We start from the raw sequence: 22,069 nt of genomic DNA, 5'->3' as shown, positions 1-22,069 counted from the left end.
CGAATCTTGAACAAAAAGGCTCAGGGATAGTGCCAAGGCCCTGAGTTCAAACCCCAGAACCAACACACGCACAAACACACACACACACACACGAGAGAAAGAAAAGAAGAGGTAGGAAGGTACAATTCTGCCAATGTACAGAGTGCAGTGAAGGTTTATGACAGAGAAACAAAGCTAAACACATAGCAGCAGGAACCTGGTTAAATAAATTACATGGTGGCTTGTATGAGCGTCAGTGCACCAAGGCCACATGCCACAGCATCCTACCGAGCACAGGACAGCCCTCACAGCAAACAGTAATCTTGTTCAAAAGGGCAACAGTGTTGAAATACTTTAGCAGCTGAATTATGACCTTTCTTACAATTCCTAGCCATTGGCCAATCAGAGTAAAATCAGTACATATAATCCATGAATCTTAAAAATATACATTCCTGCCAAGTACCAGTGGTTCACACCTATACTCCTAACTAAGGAGGCTGAGAACTGAGGACTGAAGTTCAAAGCCAGGCCAGGCAAGTAACTCCGTGAGACTCTTATCTTTAATAAACTACCAAAAAAACCAAACAAACAAAGCTGGAAGTGAAGCTGTGGCTCAAGTGGTAGAGCACTAGACTTGAGCAAAAACACACCCAAGAGGGCCTGCGCTGGCTCACATCTGTCATCCTAGCTACTCAGGAGGCTGAGATCTAAGGATCACAGTTTAAAGCCAGCGCAGGCAGGCAAGTCTGTGAGACTCTTATCTCCCATTAACCATGAGAAAACCAGAAGTGTGGCTCAAAGTGGTAGAGTGCTAGCCTTGAGCAAAAAAGCTCAGGGACAGCACCCAGGCCCTGAGTTCAAGCCCCATGATGGGCCAAAAAAAAAAGTGTGGGTGTGCATGTGTGTAGTGTGTGTGTGTGTTTCCCAAAAAGGACCACTACCTTACAAAGTGAAATTTTATATGAAGAAAAAAACTGAGTAAAGAGAATTAAAACCATAGGATATCCTATGTAGAAGAAATGCTATATGTCAAGAAACTCACATTTTCTAAAATATATATATATATACTCTCCAGTCAAAAAAGTAAAAGGTGTATACAAATGATTAATTTATGACCTATGAATATGAAGATCATGAATGACATAAAATAACAGTAAGATATACTGATAACATGAATATATGCTCAGAAAAATAATATGTTAAGGAAACAGGAAACAAACTATTACCCTTCAAAGGTAATAACCTTTCAAAGACCATAAAAGTAACCTTCAGGGAAAGTACACATCCCATATTTGTTTACGTGTCACCCACCTGTTTATAGCGAAGTGTTCGTCTTTCCAAAGTATTTCGGACAAAAGGGGATTTCCGGGGCAGTGTTGAACTGTCACTGTCACTTCGATAAAGCTGCATCAGAAAGCATGATATTCAGAAACAATCAGAAATTCACTACAGCAGTAGTACTCTGCATTCATGTACAGAAATGGGGCAATAAGAGCTGTTGAAATTGTTTTAAGGAGGAAAGAATAAGGACAAAGGATAGAGGGGGTACGCTTTAACCATATATGGAAATGTTTTAATGAAACCCTTACGTACAATCAATATATGCTAATAAGTTTAAATAAAAACACTCATTCTCTGTGTGTATTCTGAATGGCATTATTTTGGTTTTTTTTTTCTCATGAGTATTCAGACATATTTAGGACTTTTGGTGCTTTTTTACTAAGTCTTTGCATTTCAGTTAAAACACAACTAAGAAAGAGTTTAAGGGAAAATGAAAGATGAACCCAAACTAAACCAAACCAAAGCCACAACCCTGGTCTCCTTTCATGTCTTTCAAGTTAACCACAAGAAGTTTCCAGACTAGCAGAATCAATATTTCTGCCCTATCAGTACTAACTAAACTTGATATAAGGTATGATACTTATGAAAGCTGGCAGTGTTCTTAGCGTTTTCTTATTTATTGATTGTTCTCATTTGCTATATTTCTGGTTTGTGCAAGAGCTGGGAAAAACAGGTTTCTGGAAAAAGACACTCATTCCTGGTAGCAGTAAGACAAGCCAACATCACCAAGTCCTGCTGTGTCAGTCGAGGGAAAAGATCTGGTTTTAAGAGAGAAATAAAGAATGTCTTCTTTATGAGAGGCAGGATATTATGGATTTCATGTGGTAGCAGGGTCTCACCACAGAATCAATGTGTGTCTGTGTGAAAGCCCAAGCCTTGCCTTCACAGCCTTGTTTTTTTCTGTGCAGTTAACCTGAGATACTCAGGAAACACACTGGCATGCAACTTACCTGCCCTGCAATCACACTAACGTATCTGTGAACAATGAGGCCTCTAACAGCATCACGAATAAATGCAGACTTTTATGCAGGGCATAGAGCACTGCACAGTGAATGCCAGTCTTCAGCTGGCTGAATAAACTTTGCCCCATCACACACCCTATGCTCCTTAAGGTGCAGCCCTGAGTCTGCTCCCTGCTGGTTCAGCCAAAGGCTACAATGAAGAAGGCTATGAGAACAGCATTCACTTGAGTACACCCAACCACCTGACCATCTACCCTTAACAACAACTTTTCTAGCCAGAAGTTAGTGGCTCACGCCTGTAATTCTACCTACTCAGCAGGCAGAGATCTGAGGATCTTGCTTCCATGCCAGTCTAGGCAAATAAATCTGAACTATAAGTAGAGGTATGGCTCAAGTGGTAGAGCGCCAGCCTTGAGCAGAAAAAAAAAACTAAGGGAGAGTGCAAGGCCTTGAGTCTAAGCTCTTATCCTGCTGCACACACACACATGTGCGCATGCATGCACGCACGCACGCACACACACACACATCTTCTCTGTTCAGGACTGTGCTGTCACTGTCACATTGACAATGCCTGCCAACCTTTAACTCACACCCTATATTCAATAACCACACTGGCTTGGGTCTCCCTTCTACCTATCTAAAAGTGTGTCAGCTCTCTGTGCTTAAAAAGTATCTAGGAGTTGGGGCTGGGAAGGTGGCTCAGTGGTAGAGCGCTTGCCTTGCATGCCTGAGGCCCTGGGTTTGATTCCTCAGCACCACATAAGCAAAAAGAAAAAAGCCGGAAGTGGCGCTGTGGCTCAAGTGGTAGAGCGCTAGCCTTGAGCTGAAGAGCTAAGGGACAGCGCCCAGGCCCAGAGTTCAGGCCCCACGACCAGACCCCCCCCCAAAAAAAAAGTATGTAGGAGTTTCCAAAAGTTCTGCTGCTCTGGCCCCACTTATAACCCATGTCAAATCTCTGAGAGATTCAATATTGAATCAGGGTATACGAATTTGGTGAAGTCTCCCAGTATGGTCTGATTGCAAGGTACAGCCACATATCAGATCCCTGAGTCTCTTTTTGTCCCCCATAGGGTATGAATTTATACTTACACAGGTGAGTTAGAACCCACTCTTCAATGCTCAGAGTCTCCAAGTTGGCTCCAAGTGACCTGTTGCTCAATGATGTGGCTATTCTTTAGGCCTTCTAATCATGCAGAGGGACCTGGCCTCCCAGATCTTAACTCAGGAGAGTCCCTTGTTTTGCCTTGTGGCTCCTGACGCTGGTGGAGAAATGATTTACCCTGCCTCTCACCATGTCGTAGAGCACAAAGAGTACTAAAAACTCCAGAGGAAAAAAAATTCAAATTCTTCAGACTTGTAGAGTTAGAGAGGCAGAGGGCTAGGGTGGGGAGATGAGTCTAATAATAGGAATTTCATCTCCAATCTCATAGAGTTCATCATTTGTTGACATAATTCACGAGAATGCACATGTCTTTCTGCTTAAACAGTAAAAAATAAGAACATAGCAAGAACAAAGAAGAGAGTGTTTTTGATGGAAACAAAGGAACCCACTCACTCTGCAAACATATTGGCTTCGTGCTCCAGGAGAGAAAGTCTGCGAGCGAACGATGGTGCTACTCCGAACAAAGGGCGAGCCTCGGACCCGACGGCTAGGCCGCTCCTTTATAATGCTCATGGCTTCTTCTGGGAAGAGATCTTCTGTGGTGGTTTCCTTGTCAACCTAGAAAGGGGGTTATTCATTACTGTGAACCCTTCTACAGTACAAGTGGTACATGCAGTGTGAACAAGCGTCTCTCTGACATTTCTCCTGACTGAATTGGCAGTTTGTGTCTACTATGTCCAAGTGGAATGGTTAAGATTCCTGTTCCCCTTACACACACTTACACACACTTACACACACACACACACACACACACACACACACACACACACACACACACACACACACCAGGAGGGGCTGTTATGAGTATCTCAATTTTCTTTTTTGTTCACAGAAAATTATCTTAGTGTCATTCTGGACTCCATTTTCTTTCACATCTCCTATTTCTAACCTAAGAGAAAATCCTGTTGGCTTTTTACTCAAGATGAAGTCGATCTTGACCACTTGTTCCCAATCTTTCATCTTAGTCACTATTATTTCCTGACCAGATTAGAGCAAGGAGCATCTTGCCTGTGTCCCCAACTGCACGTTACCTTGCCCTTTCCATCTGTTCTCAACACAACAGGGAACTCTGGGGAAACCTATGCAAGCTAGGGCAGCACTCAAACCCATGCCTGCACACAGATGTTTGTGGCAGCACAATTCAGAGACAAAAGGCAGGAGCAGCTAAATGTGCATAGTGGATGAATGCACACAAGGGAATATTATTCAGCCACAAGGAAGACTGAAGTGTTGACATACGCTATAGTGTGGAACCACAGTGAAAATGCTATGTTGAGTGAAATATGCCAGCCACAAAAGACCACATCTTATGTGATTTCAATTTACATGAAACACACAGAATAGGAAAATGTACAGAAAGAAAAATCGATTTTGGTTGTCACCAGGGCCATGGGGTGGAGGAGTGATAAAATCCTGTGCATAGAGAGAGTAGATGCACAACATTATGACTGTATTAGATGCCACTGAATTATTCGTTTTAACATGGTTATATTATCTGAATTTTATCTCACTAGCTTTCAAAGGAAAACCTTAAGTGAGATCATATCATCACCGGCTTCAACCATCTACCAGATTCCATGCCTCTCAGAGAAAAGTCAGGTTCCTAAGTGGGTTATACACCCGATTATCCTTTGCCTTCCTCTGCCCTCAGATAGAAGAATCCCCTTTCGTCCCACTAGACTTTCTCTTCCTTGCTCTTTGGCGAAGCCTCCATGAGTTGTCTTTAAGTGTGGTTAATAAAAAATTCACCACACTAACCATTTTAAGGGTACAGTTCAGGAGTATTAAGTATATAACAAATCTCCACAAGTTTACCTTGCAAAACTGAAACTCTACCATTATTAAACAATAACCGCCCTACCCCCATTCTTTTTCCCCAACTTCTGGTGATCACCATTCTATTTTCTGTGTCTGTGAATTTTACTATTCCAGGCACCTCACGTGAGTGGAATCATATAATGGGAGTCCACTCTCCATATTGCAGTTTCTGCATCTGTGAATTCAAGCAACTGGACATAAAAAATATTTAACAAAAAAATTCCAGAAAGTTTCAAAGAGCAAGACTTGAACTTGTCTAACTGAACCCCATGCTACATCCATGTGAGTGGGGTGGTACACACACTGCTATAGCCTCCCAACATGTGACAGGTCTTCAGTCCCTCTTTAGCACTCATTTGAGCATTATTTGCTGTAAAATGTTCAAAAGTAGCAATTACTGGTAGCCTGCTCAAAAATAACTACTGCAAAAGTGCTGTATGGGCTGCACGGGTAAGCTGACAGGTGGTAAATCTGTGCCTGGTTTTTCAGGGTGAGGTGAAGGGCCGTGTGATAGCATGTTTTTGTATACAAACAGTTTGGGTAATAAAGTTTCAACAGAGCACTAATATAATGCCAACCAAAAGCAACAAATCAGCCAGGCGACACACACCTGTAATCCTAGCTACTCAGGAGGCTGAGATCTGAGGATTGTGGTTCAAAGCTGGCTGGAGCAGGAAAGTCTGAGATTCTTTTTTTTTGGGGGGGCGGGTCCGGTCGTGGGCCTGAACTCTGGGCCTGGGCGCTGTCCCTCAGCTCTTCAGCTCAAGGCTAGTGCTCTACCACTTGAGCCACAGCGCCACTTCCGGCTTTTTTCTTTTTGCTTATGTGGTGCTGAGGAATCGAACCCAGGGCCTCATGCACGCAAGGCAAGCGCTCTACCACTGAGCCACCTTCCCAGCCTCCAAGTCTGAGATTCTTATCTCTAATTAACTACCAGAATAAAACAGAAGTGGCACGGTGACTCAAGTGGTAGAGCACTAGCCTTGAGTGAGGGGGGTGGGGAAGCTCAGGGACAGCATCCAGGCCCTGAGCTCAAGCCTCACAACTGACAAAACAAACAAACAAATACCAATCCCCCCCCCCAAGAAAAACTAATCAGATGGCAACAGGGACAAAAACGTATTTTGTATTCTTCATGTTACAATGGGAAAAAGAGTATTGAGAAACATTACTTCCTCAAACCTTTGGGACCCAGGAAACTGCTTGAGCCTTTTTGTCCTTAAATATAGGAAAGGATCTTCACAAAATAGCATAGGAAAGATTGAAACCCTACCTTTTCATTGTAGCTCTTTTTTCCTTGCAATCTAGAGGTGATGAATATTTCAATAGTACCTGCTGTGTCCATGTCAAGCCATTTACAGATCTTTCCCTCAGCTCGCAGTAAAATACAGCTTTAAGTTAGGTACAGGCCCCAAATCCAACAGCATTATTCACTTTATATCACAGTTCCCCATATCCCACAACATCTACATAGCCACGCGGCTGCTGGTCAGCATGCCTTTCTACTGGATGTGAACGCAGTGGCTCCAACAGGCTTCCTGTAGGGCCTGTCCATTGCCACTGCTTTCACATTTCCCATGATGTGTATGGACACACAAGCCCCTCTAGGGCTGGCCTAGTCCTGTACATTCCAATACCAGTAGCTCCACAAGATCTTGTGATGTCTTCTGCTTACCTTTAGTGGCGGTGTCTGAAGTTTCACAGGGTTGTAAGGATCGGCCTGGCCAGCAAATGTGTGTCCGTGGATGGAGTCGACACCAACACAACAGGGCTCTGGGTACGAGGGGCTGGTCTGGGTGCAGTTGCTACAGCCACTGTCAACTGAGTCAGCCTGCCAGCTCCTACAGACGGACGGTGCAAAAGTCCCCAGAATGTTCAGCAGAAGGAACTTGATTCATGCCTGCTCTCAGAGCATGGTAGCAGAAACCTCTAATAAAACCTCCTTCTAATAACTAAACACAGTTGCTGTTCTCATACATAAAAGGGTAGTTCTGATTGTAGGGAAGAAAATGCTTGAATCACTTTCAACTAATAGAGTCCTTCTTTACCATCCATGGGTGTAGCTGCTGAAGGGGCCAGAAAGTCCCACATAAAGAGCTCCCCACATGGTATCCCCTCCCTCAGCCATGCATTCTCTCTCCCTAAAGTAAACTCCCCTTTAAACTATATTCAAGGGAACTATATTCAAGAGAAGAAGCTGGGAGCTTTGGAAAAATGACACTTTATGGAAAAATGTGCAAGTAATATCAAAGTATGTGCCTCCAGAGAGGGCCAGAGCACCCGGCTAGAGCAACAGCATGTTTCAATTATTTGTCCACTTTGGCGTGTTTGAATTATTTGTCCACTTTGAACAGGCTTCTGCAGCCAAGGACTCACCACTGGGCCAGCTCAACTAATACCTGAAGGGATGCGCATGATCTCGTCTACAGGAAATAGCCGGAACAGGCAAGTCCACTGAGACACAGTGGCGTTATGCTTGCTCGTGGCTGGATAGAAGGTAGAACGGGAAGGACTGTGAATGGCTAGGGGCAATCTGTCTTTTCAGCATGATGAAAATACCCTATAACTGACAATGGTAACAGTGGCATACTGTTGTGTGACTGTACCAAAAACCAGTGGATTGTATACTTTTTAAGTGGGCCAACTGTATGGCATGTAGATTAGATCATAATAAAGTGGCTCACAAACTTTAAAGGGAGCTTGTGCTCATTGCTGGTGATTTTCTCATGAAGAGAAAATCTGGACTAGAAGGAAAGGTGTAAACCCCACAAGGAGAATGTGGCTGCGAGTCCAGGGTATTGGCAACTGGCAGATCAGCAGTAGATTCCCTATCAGAATCCTGGCTCCTAAGCAATGGTACCAAAGAATCACCTGGCACATTCTACTGAGGTGTAGATGAAAAAATCAACTTGCACCCAGCAACCTAGCTTCTTCTGACAGCCATGAGTGACCAACACTTGTGGCCTTGCCCAGAGTGTTGGAAACATGCCTATTCTCCCTGACACTTTGTAAAGCCTTTTGCCCTTTGCTAGAGAGAGGAAGGTGGCAGGCACTCACCTCTCAGACACAGCTTCAGCCTGCTCCTCCTTCTGCTCTATCTCCAGGATCTCTTCCTCAGTATACTCCAGCTTCACCCGCTCCTCAGCCAGCTCCCTCTCCACTGCTTGCAGCTGAGCTGTGGTTCGGGCCAGCAGCACTGTCACTGCGTCCTGCAAGAGGAAAAGGTTATTGTGAGAACCAGCAAAGCCTCTGACTCCCAGTGGCTAATGAACAGCACTGGCCATAGCCCAGGGCAAGCATTCATCCCACCTGCTGAGGCCCATCGCAATGGCCCTGCAGGAGGAGAACGTATCATACAGTTCACAGCAAGACACTCTTCAACCTGGCTCTACGGCTCGGGAGTGTAAATCTGATAACCTATGTGCCTCTTGTGATTAGCAACACATGTACATTGAAAAAAGCATCATCATCAAGTGGCCATGTGTGTGGACAAGTTCCACTGATTCTTGCTCTTGGAAGTCCATCACTGCCACATTTCACTTGAGGTATACATCGAATCTTCTAGAAATGACTTGTCCAAGCAAAAACCAGTGTGCAAGTCATGAAAGCAGCTACAAAACATGGGCCACGTACCGTCTTTCCCAGGCCAGCATGGGTGGGGCCCCGTGTAGCACTCTCAGCAACCCGCACAGGTTCCCTCGGCCTTGGGGGCTCCGAGCTGGCAAAGACCTGTACAGAGTACCAGCGCAGCTGCATGTCACTGCAACTGTCACAGTCGGCCAAGTTTATCTGAGCAATGCCCTGTACAGGAGTTAAAAAAGAAAAGCCAGAACAAGCACTGAAGGTCTTCATTTGACAACCAGAATCCCTTAAAAGTTCGCCCTTTAATTGTAAGATGTAAAACAGGTTGTTCCTACCAGAAGGATAAAAGTCCAGCAAAAGGGGGCCAAGGGGGGCCTAAAAGGGGAGTTGGCACTTGCTGACGCAGCACATTCAGAGAGTGCTGAAAAGAGAACAGGGGCCCACAGTGGCAATTGGGGGTGCTGAGTGAATCAGGCCTGAGCCAGCTGATGACACAGTTGTCTCAGGAGACTTGAAAGGACAAAGGACTGGCTGAATCTCTACTCCTTAGTTTTCCTACTGTGGGCACACAAAATGTGGAGATTCCAAATGTGAAAAGAACCCCACCCCCCAACTGCCATGTCCTGGCCACTGTTAAGGTCCATTCCTGGGGTTGTGAGGTAAATACAGGGCATCCGAGTAAATTTGAATTTCAAATAAACGATAGAGATTTTAGTATAGGTAAGTCGCAAATATTGCATGCAACATATTTGTACTAAAATATGCCCATGATTCCTTTGAGATTCAAATTGAACTGGACACTCTATATTTCTATTTGTTCCTTGACTTACAGCGGAGATAATATGGACGCCACCTCATGGAGGGCACGAGTGTTGATGAGACAATACACTTAAAGTACAAAACGGCCCACAAGATCACTGGTTTTGCTCACCTCTTTCCATACCCTCAGCCACAGACACCACTTAACATTACAACAGTTTCTAAGCAGAGACAGGGACGATAGAAAAGAGACAAAGGGAGGAAGGCAAAAAAGACAAAGACAGTAACTAAAGAAGAAAATGACAAGGATTAGGGGCATGGCTCAAATTGTAGGGTGCACACATGCAAGGCCCTAAGATCAAGTCCCAGTACTGCCAAAAAAAAAAAAAAAGGAAAATTACAAAGGAATAAAGAAAGGAGGAGGGGAGGGGAGGGGGGAAGGGGAGGGAAAGGAAGGGAAGGGGAGGGAAAGGAAGGGAAGGGGAGGGAAGGGAAGGGAAGGGAAGGGAAGGGCAGGGAAGGGAAGGGAAGGGGAGGGAAGGGAAGGGAAGGGAAGGGAAGGGAAGGGAAGGGAAGGGAAGGGAAGGGAAAGAAGGAAGTGAGGAAGGGGGAAAGAAAGAGGGAAGGAGGGAGAAAGGGAAGACAGACCAAAGAAGAAGAAGGAAAACAAAGCAAGAGGCCGGAGAAAGGCGGGCGCGCGCTGTGCGAGCGCAGGGCCCTGGCGCCATACCAGCAGTTCTTCGTGCAGCTGCAGATTCACTGAACACACATATAACTGAAGTGACTTCAACGTCAACATGCTGCAATGCACAGGGATTCTGAACACTTCATTAAACACCAGCGGGGCTTGGAATTCCAGAGCCTTCGAGCAGTAGGTGTTGGGAGTGCCAGAGTCGAGCGGGGGCAGGTAGACACGGATGTGGCTGGGAGGAGGGGGGAGGAGAAACGTTGGCAGGCAGCGTGGACTGACGTGCTTACTGACATGACGCCAGTGCGCACCCATGCATGTTGCCCTCTATACAGAATCCAAGAGGCAAACGTCAGAGTCCTTTGGAAAAAAGTCCCTTTATCAACTGAGAGTAAGCCCAAAGGGCCCTTGTGCCCCTGGACACTGGAGGGAGGAGGCGTTACTTTCCTAGAGAACCACTTGGAGGCCAGTCTTGAAGACTGGGGGCCCGGAAGTTCTGCTGGACACTATGTTTTGGCACGAACTCATTGGACCTCGGCAGCCTCACAGCTTCACTGCCAAGTTGTCAGCCCATCACCCACCAGGCACCGCCATGTTCCGGCACTCTCCACCCTCAGCCTGGGACTCCTGATACAGCAGGGAGCTCTCACATGTTAGGGATCACTGCACCATCTATCAGCAGAGTGAGCCCAATCCCAGGATGGATTCCTAGCCACTTGCGCCAGATTGTTTCTAAGGCTTTTGTAGAAGGCTAGTTCACAAACATTCTTGGCTAGGGGTCCACATTGGACTTGAATGCATCGTTAGTGGCGTAGTTGGCCACCTTGGTGAGTGGGGCCCTTCATTCGGGACCCACCCAGAGCTGCTGAACAGAGGGAGGCAGCGGTCCCATGATGGAGGCCAAGGCTACCAGGTGACCTCCAAGTGGTCCCAACTCACATTTCCTGCCCTCTTCTCTAGCCAAGGCCGCCCGAATCCCAACTTTAGGCCTCTTAGTGCACACTAGATCACCAAGTGGACCCACACCATTACCACCCATCCCTGGACCCAAGAAAACAGCCTCAGCCCCAGCTGGGTGAATGACAAGCATTTCCTAAACATCAACACAGTAGATCATAGGCTTGGTGCTATTAATTTCTTTTGCTTCTTAGCTAATTAATTAGGTTCTTTTCTTTAAAGTATGCTCCTTTATACTTCAGACAGACATTGTGTGGTATTCTATTGTAAGTTTCAGTTCCTATACTGTCTTTTCTCTCCCCACATCTGAGCAGACTAGGTGAGCCATGTTGTATGAAGGGCTAGCTCTCCAGAACCCGCAGATCCTTGAGCCCAGGAGCTTACATCTTGCACTCTTCTTTTATGAGCAGTCCAGCAAAATTTCTCAGTTGTAGAACATGCACAAGGAGACATTCGTTGGCACTGTCATACCTAGAAAATAAAGCCCAAGTTTGTGGACCATGAATTTCCCACGGAGGAAAGTCTCTCTGGACTACAAGCAGGCTGATCAACCGAGGGGCACTTTGCCCCATCCCATCCCTAGGAGACAAGTACCATGTCCGAACACATTTTTTACTGACACAACTAGAGGAAAAGGGTGTGCCATGGCACTTGGTGGGTAAGATGCTACTGAACGTCCTACAATGTATAAGAGTGACCCCCATAGCAAAGAACAGGCTGGTTCTGATGTCAACAGTGTCAACACTTAGAAACCACTACTGAAATAACAAGAGTGAGCCCAATTAAACAACGGGCATCTGAAGATCCTGCCCTGCCAGCACGAACACTACAGCTACTGCCTTCACAGAAACTAAATCAGAAACCAAAGAGTGCTGTCCTGGAAACCCTCTGGTTACTTATTCTGGGAATAAGGAAAAACCCTGCTACCTGTGTTGTAGCCAATACAACTCCTGGCAGAAATGTGTGAAATGCCTCCATTTTGCTGGACTTCAAAGGAGCTTACAGTAGCCCCGAGTCATAGCCCTGAAATCCTCAACTCCCAAGAGTGACAGTCCTCCGCTGTGAATACCACTGCTCAATGACAGCAACTTCTCCCCTCTCATTCCTCTTCTCTGCCTGTTGTCTCACCTGAGACCAGCCAACATGAGACTGTCACTAACAAGGATGAGGGAACAGCATGTGGGTCATGGGGCCCCTCCACTCCTCCTTGGAGGTAGGACCCGTAGGCAGGCCATAGTCAGCAGGCCAGCCTTAAAGCTGAGCTTTAACGACTAAGGGTGTTAAGGTCCAGGAAGCAGCACTCGGGCAGGCCCAAACTGGAAGGCATCTTGAATATCGACAGAAAAGGTAGCTTCTGTACTCACAAAAATCCTACGTGGATCTGGGGATCATTGCTACTGCACATGTCTCCAAAAGCAGACTCTTCAGTGTCTTCATTCCTGAACACAATCAGAAATGCACCAGGGTTGAGTCACTGTAGGTTATGCAGAAATACTTTCATGCCGAGAGCAGTGAGTTTCATCTTATTGTGATGTTAAGAAATAATTTCATTAAGTGGCTGAAAGGATCCATAGAGTACCATAGGTACCATGGGTACCTGCTCACAAATGGCGCTTCTTATTTATGCTGCTTTTGGTTTCTGTTTTGTTTTCAAAAATAGCTGTATAATTTTCAAAATCCCAGATGATATTCAGGGCAATGGTCAAACATGAACTTTAACTGTATTTTTTTTTGTCTTTTCTTTTTTGGTACTGGGGATCGAACCCAGGACGTTGCACTTGCTAGGCAAGCGCTTTGCCACTGAGCTACATCCCAGCCCTCAAACATGAACTTTAAAAATCGTTTGCAAAGTCGGAAATATCTTACAGATAACTGAGATTTACAAAGAAACAATGATGTCAAAGGCATTCAATCAGGACTGGCCAGGGTCGTGGCTCCAGTGGTAGGAAGCCTGCCTGGCTATACTTCCCCCCCCCCCAAATTGAGGGGGGAGCTTGGGCTCAGTGGTACAATACTTGCTCAGCATATGCAAAACCGGGTTGAGTGGGGTTTTTTTTTTCATTAAACAGGACTCCTAGAGCCAAGGAAAAAGGAGAGAAAGGAAATTCATTTTCTACGGAAGATCTTTTTCAGAAAAGCAGGTCACTTTTGTGTATATGCTGATTCTTCTTTTTTCAGCTCTATCGGACATAAGCTTTAACCCACAGCACGCAAGGGAAAAAGAAGTCATTCTAGAACAATGACCTCTAAAAACTACACGGAAACCAGAAGAGTTTTCTTCACAAATTTCTAAGGCCCGCCCTACCAAAGATGAAAAAAAAGCAAGGAAAACATTCCATCCTAGATACACAAAGTTTCCAGAAGACCATTTTTGTGCACAATACTAATGCTGTGGTAAGTTGGCTTAAGGAGAAAGAAAATCCACTACTCACCTTTTGCTTAGAGGTTCAAAGACTCCGCTATCACTGGCTAGCGAGTAATCAGATAGGCAAGCAGAGACCCGGCGCGCTCTCCTCTCCAACCTCTTTGCACTGTCTTCCCGGAGAGTCACTGCTGCAAACAAGGGACATATCTGATAAGGACAGGACAGCAGTAGAGGCCCTATGGCAAAGCACCATGAAGTTACTAAGTGCTTCAGAAACATACCATGATATGTACATGCAAATGAACACCACCATGAAGATGATCTTTAACATTAAAAAAGGAGAAGAAACAGACTGGCTATTTCTTGCTTCTTGAGGTAGGGTTGCATCTTTCATTTGTTGAGATAGGATCTCACTATGTAGTCCAGGATGGCCTTCAACTTGTAGTCCTCCTGCCTCAGTCTCCAGAGTGCTGGGATTCTAAGCATGTGTCAGCTTTGAACTTCTTTAAAAGCTCTTAAGCTGTCTAGACAGACACATGGGCTCATGCCTCTTTTCACTCCTTTGATGAGCACGCAGAACATCAGATGGCAGTGGGAAGTTCCTTCAAATTGCACTTTAGAAAGACTCATCTCCAAAAGAACAGCAGTTATGCTCTCTGAGGGCTGGGACCTTCCATTTCCCTTCTTCATGCTACCTGCTATTTACCTTTTCCCCGCATTTTTATTAGTAGCAATTGGTTGCACAAGGGGTTTCATTCTGACATATGCATACATGCATACGATGTACCTCGATCACATTCATTTCCTCCATCATTCTTCCTCATTCCCCTCCTTCCTTCCCAATCAAGTGTCAACAAACTTCATTGTTCCATTAATATACCTGAACATAAAATATTTTTGACCACATGCAACCTCCTTTACCCTCTTGATCCCCTTCTCTCTCTAATTACTACCTACATTCCAGGCAGCACCTGTCTCACATTCATGTCATTCATTCTTGTACAGTTAGAATACCAGCATCCCTTATATTTTTTATTTCATATTTATTTTAATCAAGAGTTACAGACAATCATTATGTTTTTCCTTTCTAATGTTTCCTTAACTATTTTTACCCCTTCCTTCATGGCAATGACTCTTTTTAAACAAAACTAATATGTATACAGTGTTTCTATGTTAAATGTTATTGCATACACAGGAATCTCAATGTTTCCTAGAAAAGCGTATATGGTTAAATTACAGAACTGAGCACAGCCATGCCATCACAACGCCTCCAGGTTTTTGTTTCTGTTTTTGTAGGTTGTGGGGCTTGAACTCTGGGCCTGGATGCTGTCCCTCAGCTCTTCAGCTCAAGGCCAACATTCTACCACTTGAGCCACAGTGCCTCTTCTAGTTTTCTGGTGGTTCACTGGAGATAAGAGTCTCACAGACTTTCTTGGCTGGGCTGGCTTTGAACCATGATCCTCAGATCTCAGCCTCCTGAGTAGCTAGGATTACAGGTGTGAGCCACCTGCGCCTAGCCATCACAATACCTCTTAATAACACAGGTCCCTCTATTGCCTTTATACATTTCTTTGGTTATCTAAAAATCCTAATCTCTGTGCATTCCTACGTTGAGGGAAATCATGAGTCCAAAGGTGACCATCTCTCTTTTCAACCAAATTATTATCCACATCGATTAAATACAAACATGTCAAAGAGCATACAAAACAGAAGAGGACATGGCCATTAGTCTCTTGATATCAACTGGAGACAAACACTAGCCTTCCAAAGATCTTCAATGTCAAGCCTGGGGTTATCTTCTATAGTCATCAGCCAGGGATGAATCTGGCTCTATCCTAGGGTGGCCAGAGGTATTGACTCTCAGATTGTACCCTTGACTTCAACATCTAGCTCTTTTCTTCAGCCCTGCCATATGAAAGGGCCTATAAATAGCTCTTTGGTGTGTGTCCCCACTCTGAAGACCTCTAACAAGTAAAATCTATCCCCTATGTCCATCCTCAGCTCTGATAGCCACTGAGAATACAAGGTAACAGCTCTGGGTAACAGTGCCATAGGGTAGACACTTTCAGGTCATACTGTCCTACGGTGCAATTCTGACCAAATTCCTCTCATCATCACAATGGGAGATCATGAAAAGAAAAGGGAAATGAAGGAACTAATCCTCATGGAACCCATGCTGAGTCAGTAAATCTAGAAAGCAAGAATCCCTAGGAGGAAGGACTTATGGCAATTGTCCAGGGTGAGAACACAATATACCTGAGATGTCTACTCCTGGGCTTCTAGGAAATGAGGTTAACTGGGGTAAGCAATGCCAATGAAGATAGGGGTAAGCAATGTAATGGAGTAAAGGAGAAAAATTCTACTTGTTCATTTTTAAACTTGTTACTTTTTTCAAATCATAAAACAGACAGACACTAAAACCCAAGGACATGAACAGTGCTTGCTAGAAAGGAAGGAAATACAATGAAAACTATGTTGGGGCCAAAGCTTCCAGATGCTACATTAAAGTAATAAGTGCTATTAAATATTGGGAAAAATACACATGGGGAATAAATACTGAAAGCTTTTCAGAAAAGTTTTTCAAGGACTTTATAGCCCCCATGACCATAAATAATGATAACAACAATCAATAAGCTACCCTGCACCCAGCACCCATCCTAAACATGGATTCACCATATGAAGATGTTCTCATGCCCAGAGCCTGAGCAACAAAGGGGAACAGAGAGAATTCCAAGGCCATTTACAGTGGATCTTTCAGTGGAGCCGCATGGAAAAAGAGATATAAGAAAGCACAAAGTGAAAAACCTTCAAGACTTTAGTCAGTACTTTCAACGTAAAAATACAATAAGAGCATCAATAGATTAGTCTAATCAAGATGTTTGGGGTTTTAATTAGCAAATACTAATGGACAGATTAAAATTGGAAAATACTACAAAATCACAACATAAATTGGACTTTCAAAATCCAGGGAAGATAGAACTGTTAAAGATGTTCAAGACTATAGTCTATCTCTCCACTTCTGTCCCCACCTTCTGTCCATCTGATTGATTTAAAACACAGTGGAAGAAATCATTGCCTTGTGGGTTTGTGCAATTGAGATTCTGGAGCAAAAGTTAAAGACTGCACTGTTTGTAGCAAGATTGAAAAGGTAGTAGGAACAGCATGACCGTGGGCGTGGAAAAGGAGTAGGGTAATATGATGAACGTCAAGCTCTATCTTTATGAAGCTCAAAAGCTCCCAAAGCTAGTCCTAGTGGGTCCGAAGCAGGTTAGGGACCCAACAAGACCAAGAAACCAATTTGGTCCATTATTTCAAGTTTCTTTAAGACACGTCAGCTGATAATGACATGTGAGAATCTAAAACCAGGTGGGAGTATATAAACAGCGATTGTTCACATATGGCAGTAACTGCCACAGACTAAGGGGGAAAACTAAAGAAACTACAGTCCGAAATTAAATCTGTTCTTCTCCCTTCCACCCTGGCTTTGCCCTGGCCCAAAGGGGCCCTCTGTAGGTTCTCTACATACATAAGCAGACTGCTATTCTTGGACCCCAATCTTGAAGGAGAACTTGGTAGATGGAGAGAAAGGGACGCAGATAAAAAGTTTAAGCAACACTAGACATCCAAATCAGGCCTTACTATGTATTTTCATTTCTGAATGAAAGGAATAAACATGGAACAAAGAATCTGTGATTGTAAAGAAGAACAAAGGGAATGAAGGTTACTTGTATGTGTGAATTATAGAAACAAAGTGTCTGAGGATGTAAAACTGTGTTTGCAAATACAGAGGGGGAAGATGCCAAATCAGCAGTGTCGCAAAAAAAGTCATGGGGACAGCCCAAAACATAATGATTTCTGGTTAAACATGCAAATGGTAGTATACTACTATTTCAGCTCTACCTTTCCATCTATCAAATGGTCTATTTCATAGGTAATAGAATAATGGTGAATGGAAGGGACTATACAATCACCTTGTTCAAGGGCAGGGAAGATGAGACAGCACAAGATCACATGACCAGAAGTCAACATGACATGGAACAGACTCTCAGCCTCTAAGCTGCTGATCTGAAGCTATTTCTACTACACCACACCGCTTTTATAGTCTAGTTTTATTTTTTACCCTTTGTTGCATAGTCAACAATATGCTTTTGGGTTTCCTGGCCTCTGTACTACTGGCATTGGGGATAGATCATGCTTTGTTGTGGGGGCTGCACTGCGCACTGCAGGATATTCAGAAGCCTCCCTGGCCTATTGCCACTAGATGCCAGGAGTGTTCGGCCCCCTCTAGTTGTGACACCAAAAAAATGTCTCCAGATATTGCCAAATTTGCCCTAGAGGAGCAGGGAAAGATCCATGATGCTTTTTAATAAATCATCTACTTCTTGCCTAAATGGAATGTGTAAGAACATTTTTTCGGTGCAAATAAGTTAATAGGCTGAAATTCAGGAATGGGAGATCTTTTTCTCAGTGTTGTTTAAAACCTAAGGAACCTAAGTGGTAGGGGTCAATATTCTCCCAAACTGCAGCCTAGCATCAAGGGGTTGCTGAATGACCAAGCCGAAGCAGATTTCCGCAGCCAAGCAGTTCTCCATTTGTAAGGCCACCAGAAAAATGGGTTTGGTAGAAATGACTGACTCTTCAGTTACTGTCATTTCCACATTTGGTGGAATTACATCCTTAGAAACTACTAGGACACGTGGATAAAGAGAAAAGGTCAAAGTGGCAAGAAAATGCAGAGCTCCTCTTGGGGTACAACCAGATACTAGTCTACCTGTTGGTATGGTGAGGGCACAGCACACACAGAATGTTCTTGACATACTCTCCAGAGCATGCAGAGACCCTAGTACTTCTCTGTCATCTTCTGAAGGTGGAAGATTATATGGTTATTACCTTCATTTTTAATCATCAAGCACATTCTAAAAATAAGCTAACAGCCTAAGAAAGATACTTTGTCAATGTCAACTATCTTTCCCAAAAGACAGGAGAGACTAGAGGAGATCAGACACTTCCTAGGCCTACCAAGGTTCCTAAACTATCAGCTGATCTCAAGACATGAAAAGCCACCGGCTTCAATGCCACTGCCCATGACTTCTCCCTGCATTTCAAACCTTGCTTCCCAAGAAGTCTCACCACCACTTACTTGCACTGGTGGGGGCACTGGACATTTGGGGTCCCCGTTCACGAGGTCCTTCCCCGTCCGCAGAGAATCCATGTGGCTGAAGCGACACTGTACCCTGCAAGTCTTCATCTCCTAAAGCCGAGGCCTGTGTGCGCAGTCTGTCCAGGGAGCCCAGGCCTGGCACCTCAAAGCCATCTGCCAACTGTGCCAGAGGAGAGTCTCGTGAAGCTGGGAGGAAGGGTGTGTCCAAGGGAGAGCTGGGGGGTGACAGGGAAGACAGGGAGGAGCGGGAGGACAGTGACGCCAGGGACTGGGGAGTGTCTAGAGATCGCCTCTGTTTGTGGAAGCCTGAGTGGCCCGGTGGGTCTGAGAAGGGGACATCTCGTCCCAGAGAATCAAAGGGAATGAGATCAAAGCGCAGAAGCTGGCCACATTCGGCGTCGGCCTTCTCGTACTGTGGAAGGCCGTAGATGTCTGTGAAGCTGACTGAGCTCAGAGAACCACGGCTGGAAGCCAGAGAACCCCGGCTGGAGGCCAGCGAGCCACGGCTACTCCCAGAGGATACCGTCAGGGTGCTGGCAGACAGGCTGAAACGAGAGAGCCAAAACCTTAAAAACACGTGCTACTGATACTCAGAACAGTTGCCAGCCTCGTTCTCCCCAGAAGTGAGCAGGGCTTAACCCCTGGCAGTATGAGCAGACCTTGGTTGGTATGTCTTCTGAATGACGCTAGGGGGCAGTGAGCAATAATAACAAAGCCTCCCGCCTGAGTTGGAGTTCAGGCTCAACAGCATACCAGTGTAATCAGCCTCCCACTTGCTCGCTGGGGACTTGGGGAACAACAAATCCTACCTCCTTGCACTGTTAGGGGTAACTGAGAGAGTCATTCAAATGAAGTCCTTAACATTATGACTATAATACAGCAAATACTTACAAAGATGACCTACTGTACTGCATCCAGATTTCACTGGAAAGTATTTAAACCCCTTAAAAAATCCAAAGTAAAAAAGTCTATGCTGCATAGGTGGACACTTCTGATACTGTCAATGAGATTACAAAACCTTTCTACAAACTTGGCTTCAGATTTATTTATTCTCTGTTTTGTTTCTTTGAGGCAGGGTCTCACTATGTACGCCAAGCTAGCTTTGACCTCATGATCCTCCCGAGTTAGTTTCTCTAGTGCTGGGATTATGCTACCAATTTCTGGCTCAGACTTTTTAACCCTGAAGCAAATTTGGTTCCCCTCACTTTCCTTTTTTTATTAGCTTGCATTAGTTATAGAGGGGGAAGGGCTTGTTTTCCTTTAGTCATACGTTAGCAAGTTATCTTAAAAAACAACAACAACAACAAACCACCTCAGGTTCCGAGCTCCCAGCAGGAGAAAAGTTCAAGCTAAAGAGCATTATAAAGTTAATGCACATGTCATGCAGCGTGATAATTGAGTATAAGTTTTTTGTAAAGTAACCTTCCTTTCATTTCCGAATTGTTATTACATTAGTGATGTACAAAGGGGTCACAGTTGCATACATCAGGTAAGGAGCACATTTCTTTTTGGACAATGTCACCCCTTCCCTCGCTCTCTCCCAGTTTTCCCCTCCTGTCGCCACTCACAAGTTGTATATTTCATCTTCCACACAGTGTCTAGTGAGTACCACTGCTGCTTTTGCTCATCCTTTGTCCCTCCACTTCTGTGTCCCCCTTACTCTCCCCAAAACAAATAAATGAGCAAACAAAAGAAAACAACAACAACAACAAAGAAAAAAGCCTTTTGTTTCCACTTCTTGGACTTCCTTTTGATAACTATTATTTTATATGATCAGAGGCACATAGGCATTGCGCTTTAACCGACCTTTTTAACTGAGACTGGAGATAGGATGTTAAGCGGGTAGCTTCCTCCAGCTGCATAAGCAGACAATTTCTTTTTTCCTGAAGGAGAATCCTGTACATACAAAAATAGTTCTTTGGTGAGTTCAAAAGGCAAGGAGTATATTTTCATAACAAGAAATTCAACTGTAGATTCCCCCCAAATGGTTCAGGTTGGAATGACTATCAATTCTACAAGTGTATAGAACGTAAGTGCCGAGATAAGATTGCTTTGTCTTACTTGAAAAATCCAATCCTGGCACTTGGAGCAGTGCCTAGTTCAAGTAGATGCTTGAACAGTGGATGAATAGGAGGATGAATGGGTACATGGGTGGCTAAGTGAAAGAGTGGATGAGTGGACAATCTGGCCATATGAATTCGGTGGGTTGGGTGAGTGGATGGATGGAAAGGTGAGTGGTTAGAAGAGACAGAATAATAGGAGACTAGACTAGAAGCTGGATTCAAGTGCATAGCATGTATTACTCTGATGGGATTCCTCAAAATAAATCCCCTCCCTCATCCTATGCCTCATTCTAGGCAAAAACAATGGAAGGCTCTGCTGACTTTATCATAAAATAGGCTCTACCACTGTGGCTTGAGTGGGCCACAATCTTTTCCAGTCAAATATTTTCATAACCAGGGCTACTACATAACTGATTTTAAATGTGAATAGCATATATTAAAATACATGTTTTTTCCCATCAGGAGATTGCCAGTCCTCCCTCAGCGATCTCATGTAGTCCCCTCTTTCCCAAGTACATTTCCTCAAGCAGCCAGATTACCTTCAGATGTTCACCAAAAATGGCATACTGTGTGACAACAGGTCAAATGCTCAAACAGCTGCTTTCTAGAAAGTCAAACTTCAAAGTTTATAAAAATGTTAAATAATACCACTCCTCACTATTTTGTTTCAAAAAAGTAGTCATAAAAGTGTTATATATGTATGTATGGTTGTGTGTGTGTGTGTGTGTGTGTGGTGTATACATATGACTCAAGTGGCAGAACACTAGCTTAGCAAACACAAGACCCCAAGTTCAAATCCCAGTACTGGAGCTTCCTGGCTAGAAATCAAAGCCAGTGATAACAGCAGTAAGTAGGGAGAATTCTCCAAGGCAACAACTCCCACCCATCTCGGTTCCTGCCAATACCCCCAAGCCTGTCTAGAGTGTGTGGCCCACAAACACAGACAAAAGCACCAAGCATCTATGCCAGGAAGGGTGCAAAGGAGAAGACATGTCACCTGTCTCTCCTCTCTCTCTCTCTCTCTCTCTCTCTTCTCCATCATCTTTTACTTCTGACCAGGCACCAGAAGCCTCAGAACGTTGGGGAGCAGCTACCACCTCCCATGGTGCAGAAGGCATGTGCTCCTATTTCCCTTCTACTTGCCAAGGAGATGTGCCAGGAAGTAGCTGCTCTCAGGAAAAGTGAAGCACCCTCAGCTCAAATTTTAAAATCCAAAATCCTGGTGAATCCCA

At 44.5% G+C, this 22,069-nt stretch overlaps 1 protein-coding gene across 1 annotated transcript in view; it reads right to left on the bottom strand.

Annotated features, from left to right (window-relative positions):
- Nucleotides 1–22,069, bottom strand: part of Wwc3 (WWC family member 3) — a 65,385-nt gene that overhangs the window by 2,866 nt on the left and 40,450 nt on the right. Inside the window, exons 9-19 of the mRNA XM_013032201.1 lie at nt 20,581–20,670; nt 18,754–19,319; nt 13,681–13,801; nt 12,613–12,687; nt 11,633–11,719; nt 10,334–10,526; nt 8,896–9,063; nt 8,320–8,471; nt 6,938–7,103; nt 3,838–4,002; nt 1,291–1,383 (exon numbers count right to left, since the gene is read on the bottom strand). Of these exons, the coding sequence (XP_012887655.1) occupies nt 1,291–1,383; nt 3,838–4,002; nt 6,938–7,103; nt 8,320–8,471; nt 8,896–9,063; nt 10,334–10,526; nt 11,633–11,719; nt 12,613–12,687; nt 13,681–13,801; nt 18,754–19,319; nt 20,581–20,670 (1,876 nt within the window). The remainder of the gene's footprint in view (nt 1–1,290; nt 1,384–3,837; nt 4,003–6,937; nt 7,104–8,319; nt 8,472–8,895; nt 9,064–10,333; nt 10,527–11,632; nt 11,720–12,612; nt 12,688–13,680; nt 13,802–18,753; nt 19,320–20,580; nt 20,671–22,069) is intronic.

The sequence above is a fragment of the Dipodomys ordii genome, unplaced genomic scaffold (assembly GCF_000151885.1).
Source record: "Dipodomys ordii isolate 6190 unplaced genomic scaffold, Dord_2.0 Scaffold150, whole genome shotgun sequence".
In the NCBI taxonomy this organism is placed as follows: domain Eukaryota; kingdom Metazoa; phylum Chordata; class Mammalia; order Rodentia; family Heteromyidae; genus Dipodomys; species Dipodomys ordii.
Note: the sequence above shows the minus strand (reverse complement) of the source record. Positions and strands in the feature narration are given on the sequence as shown.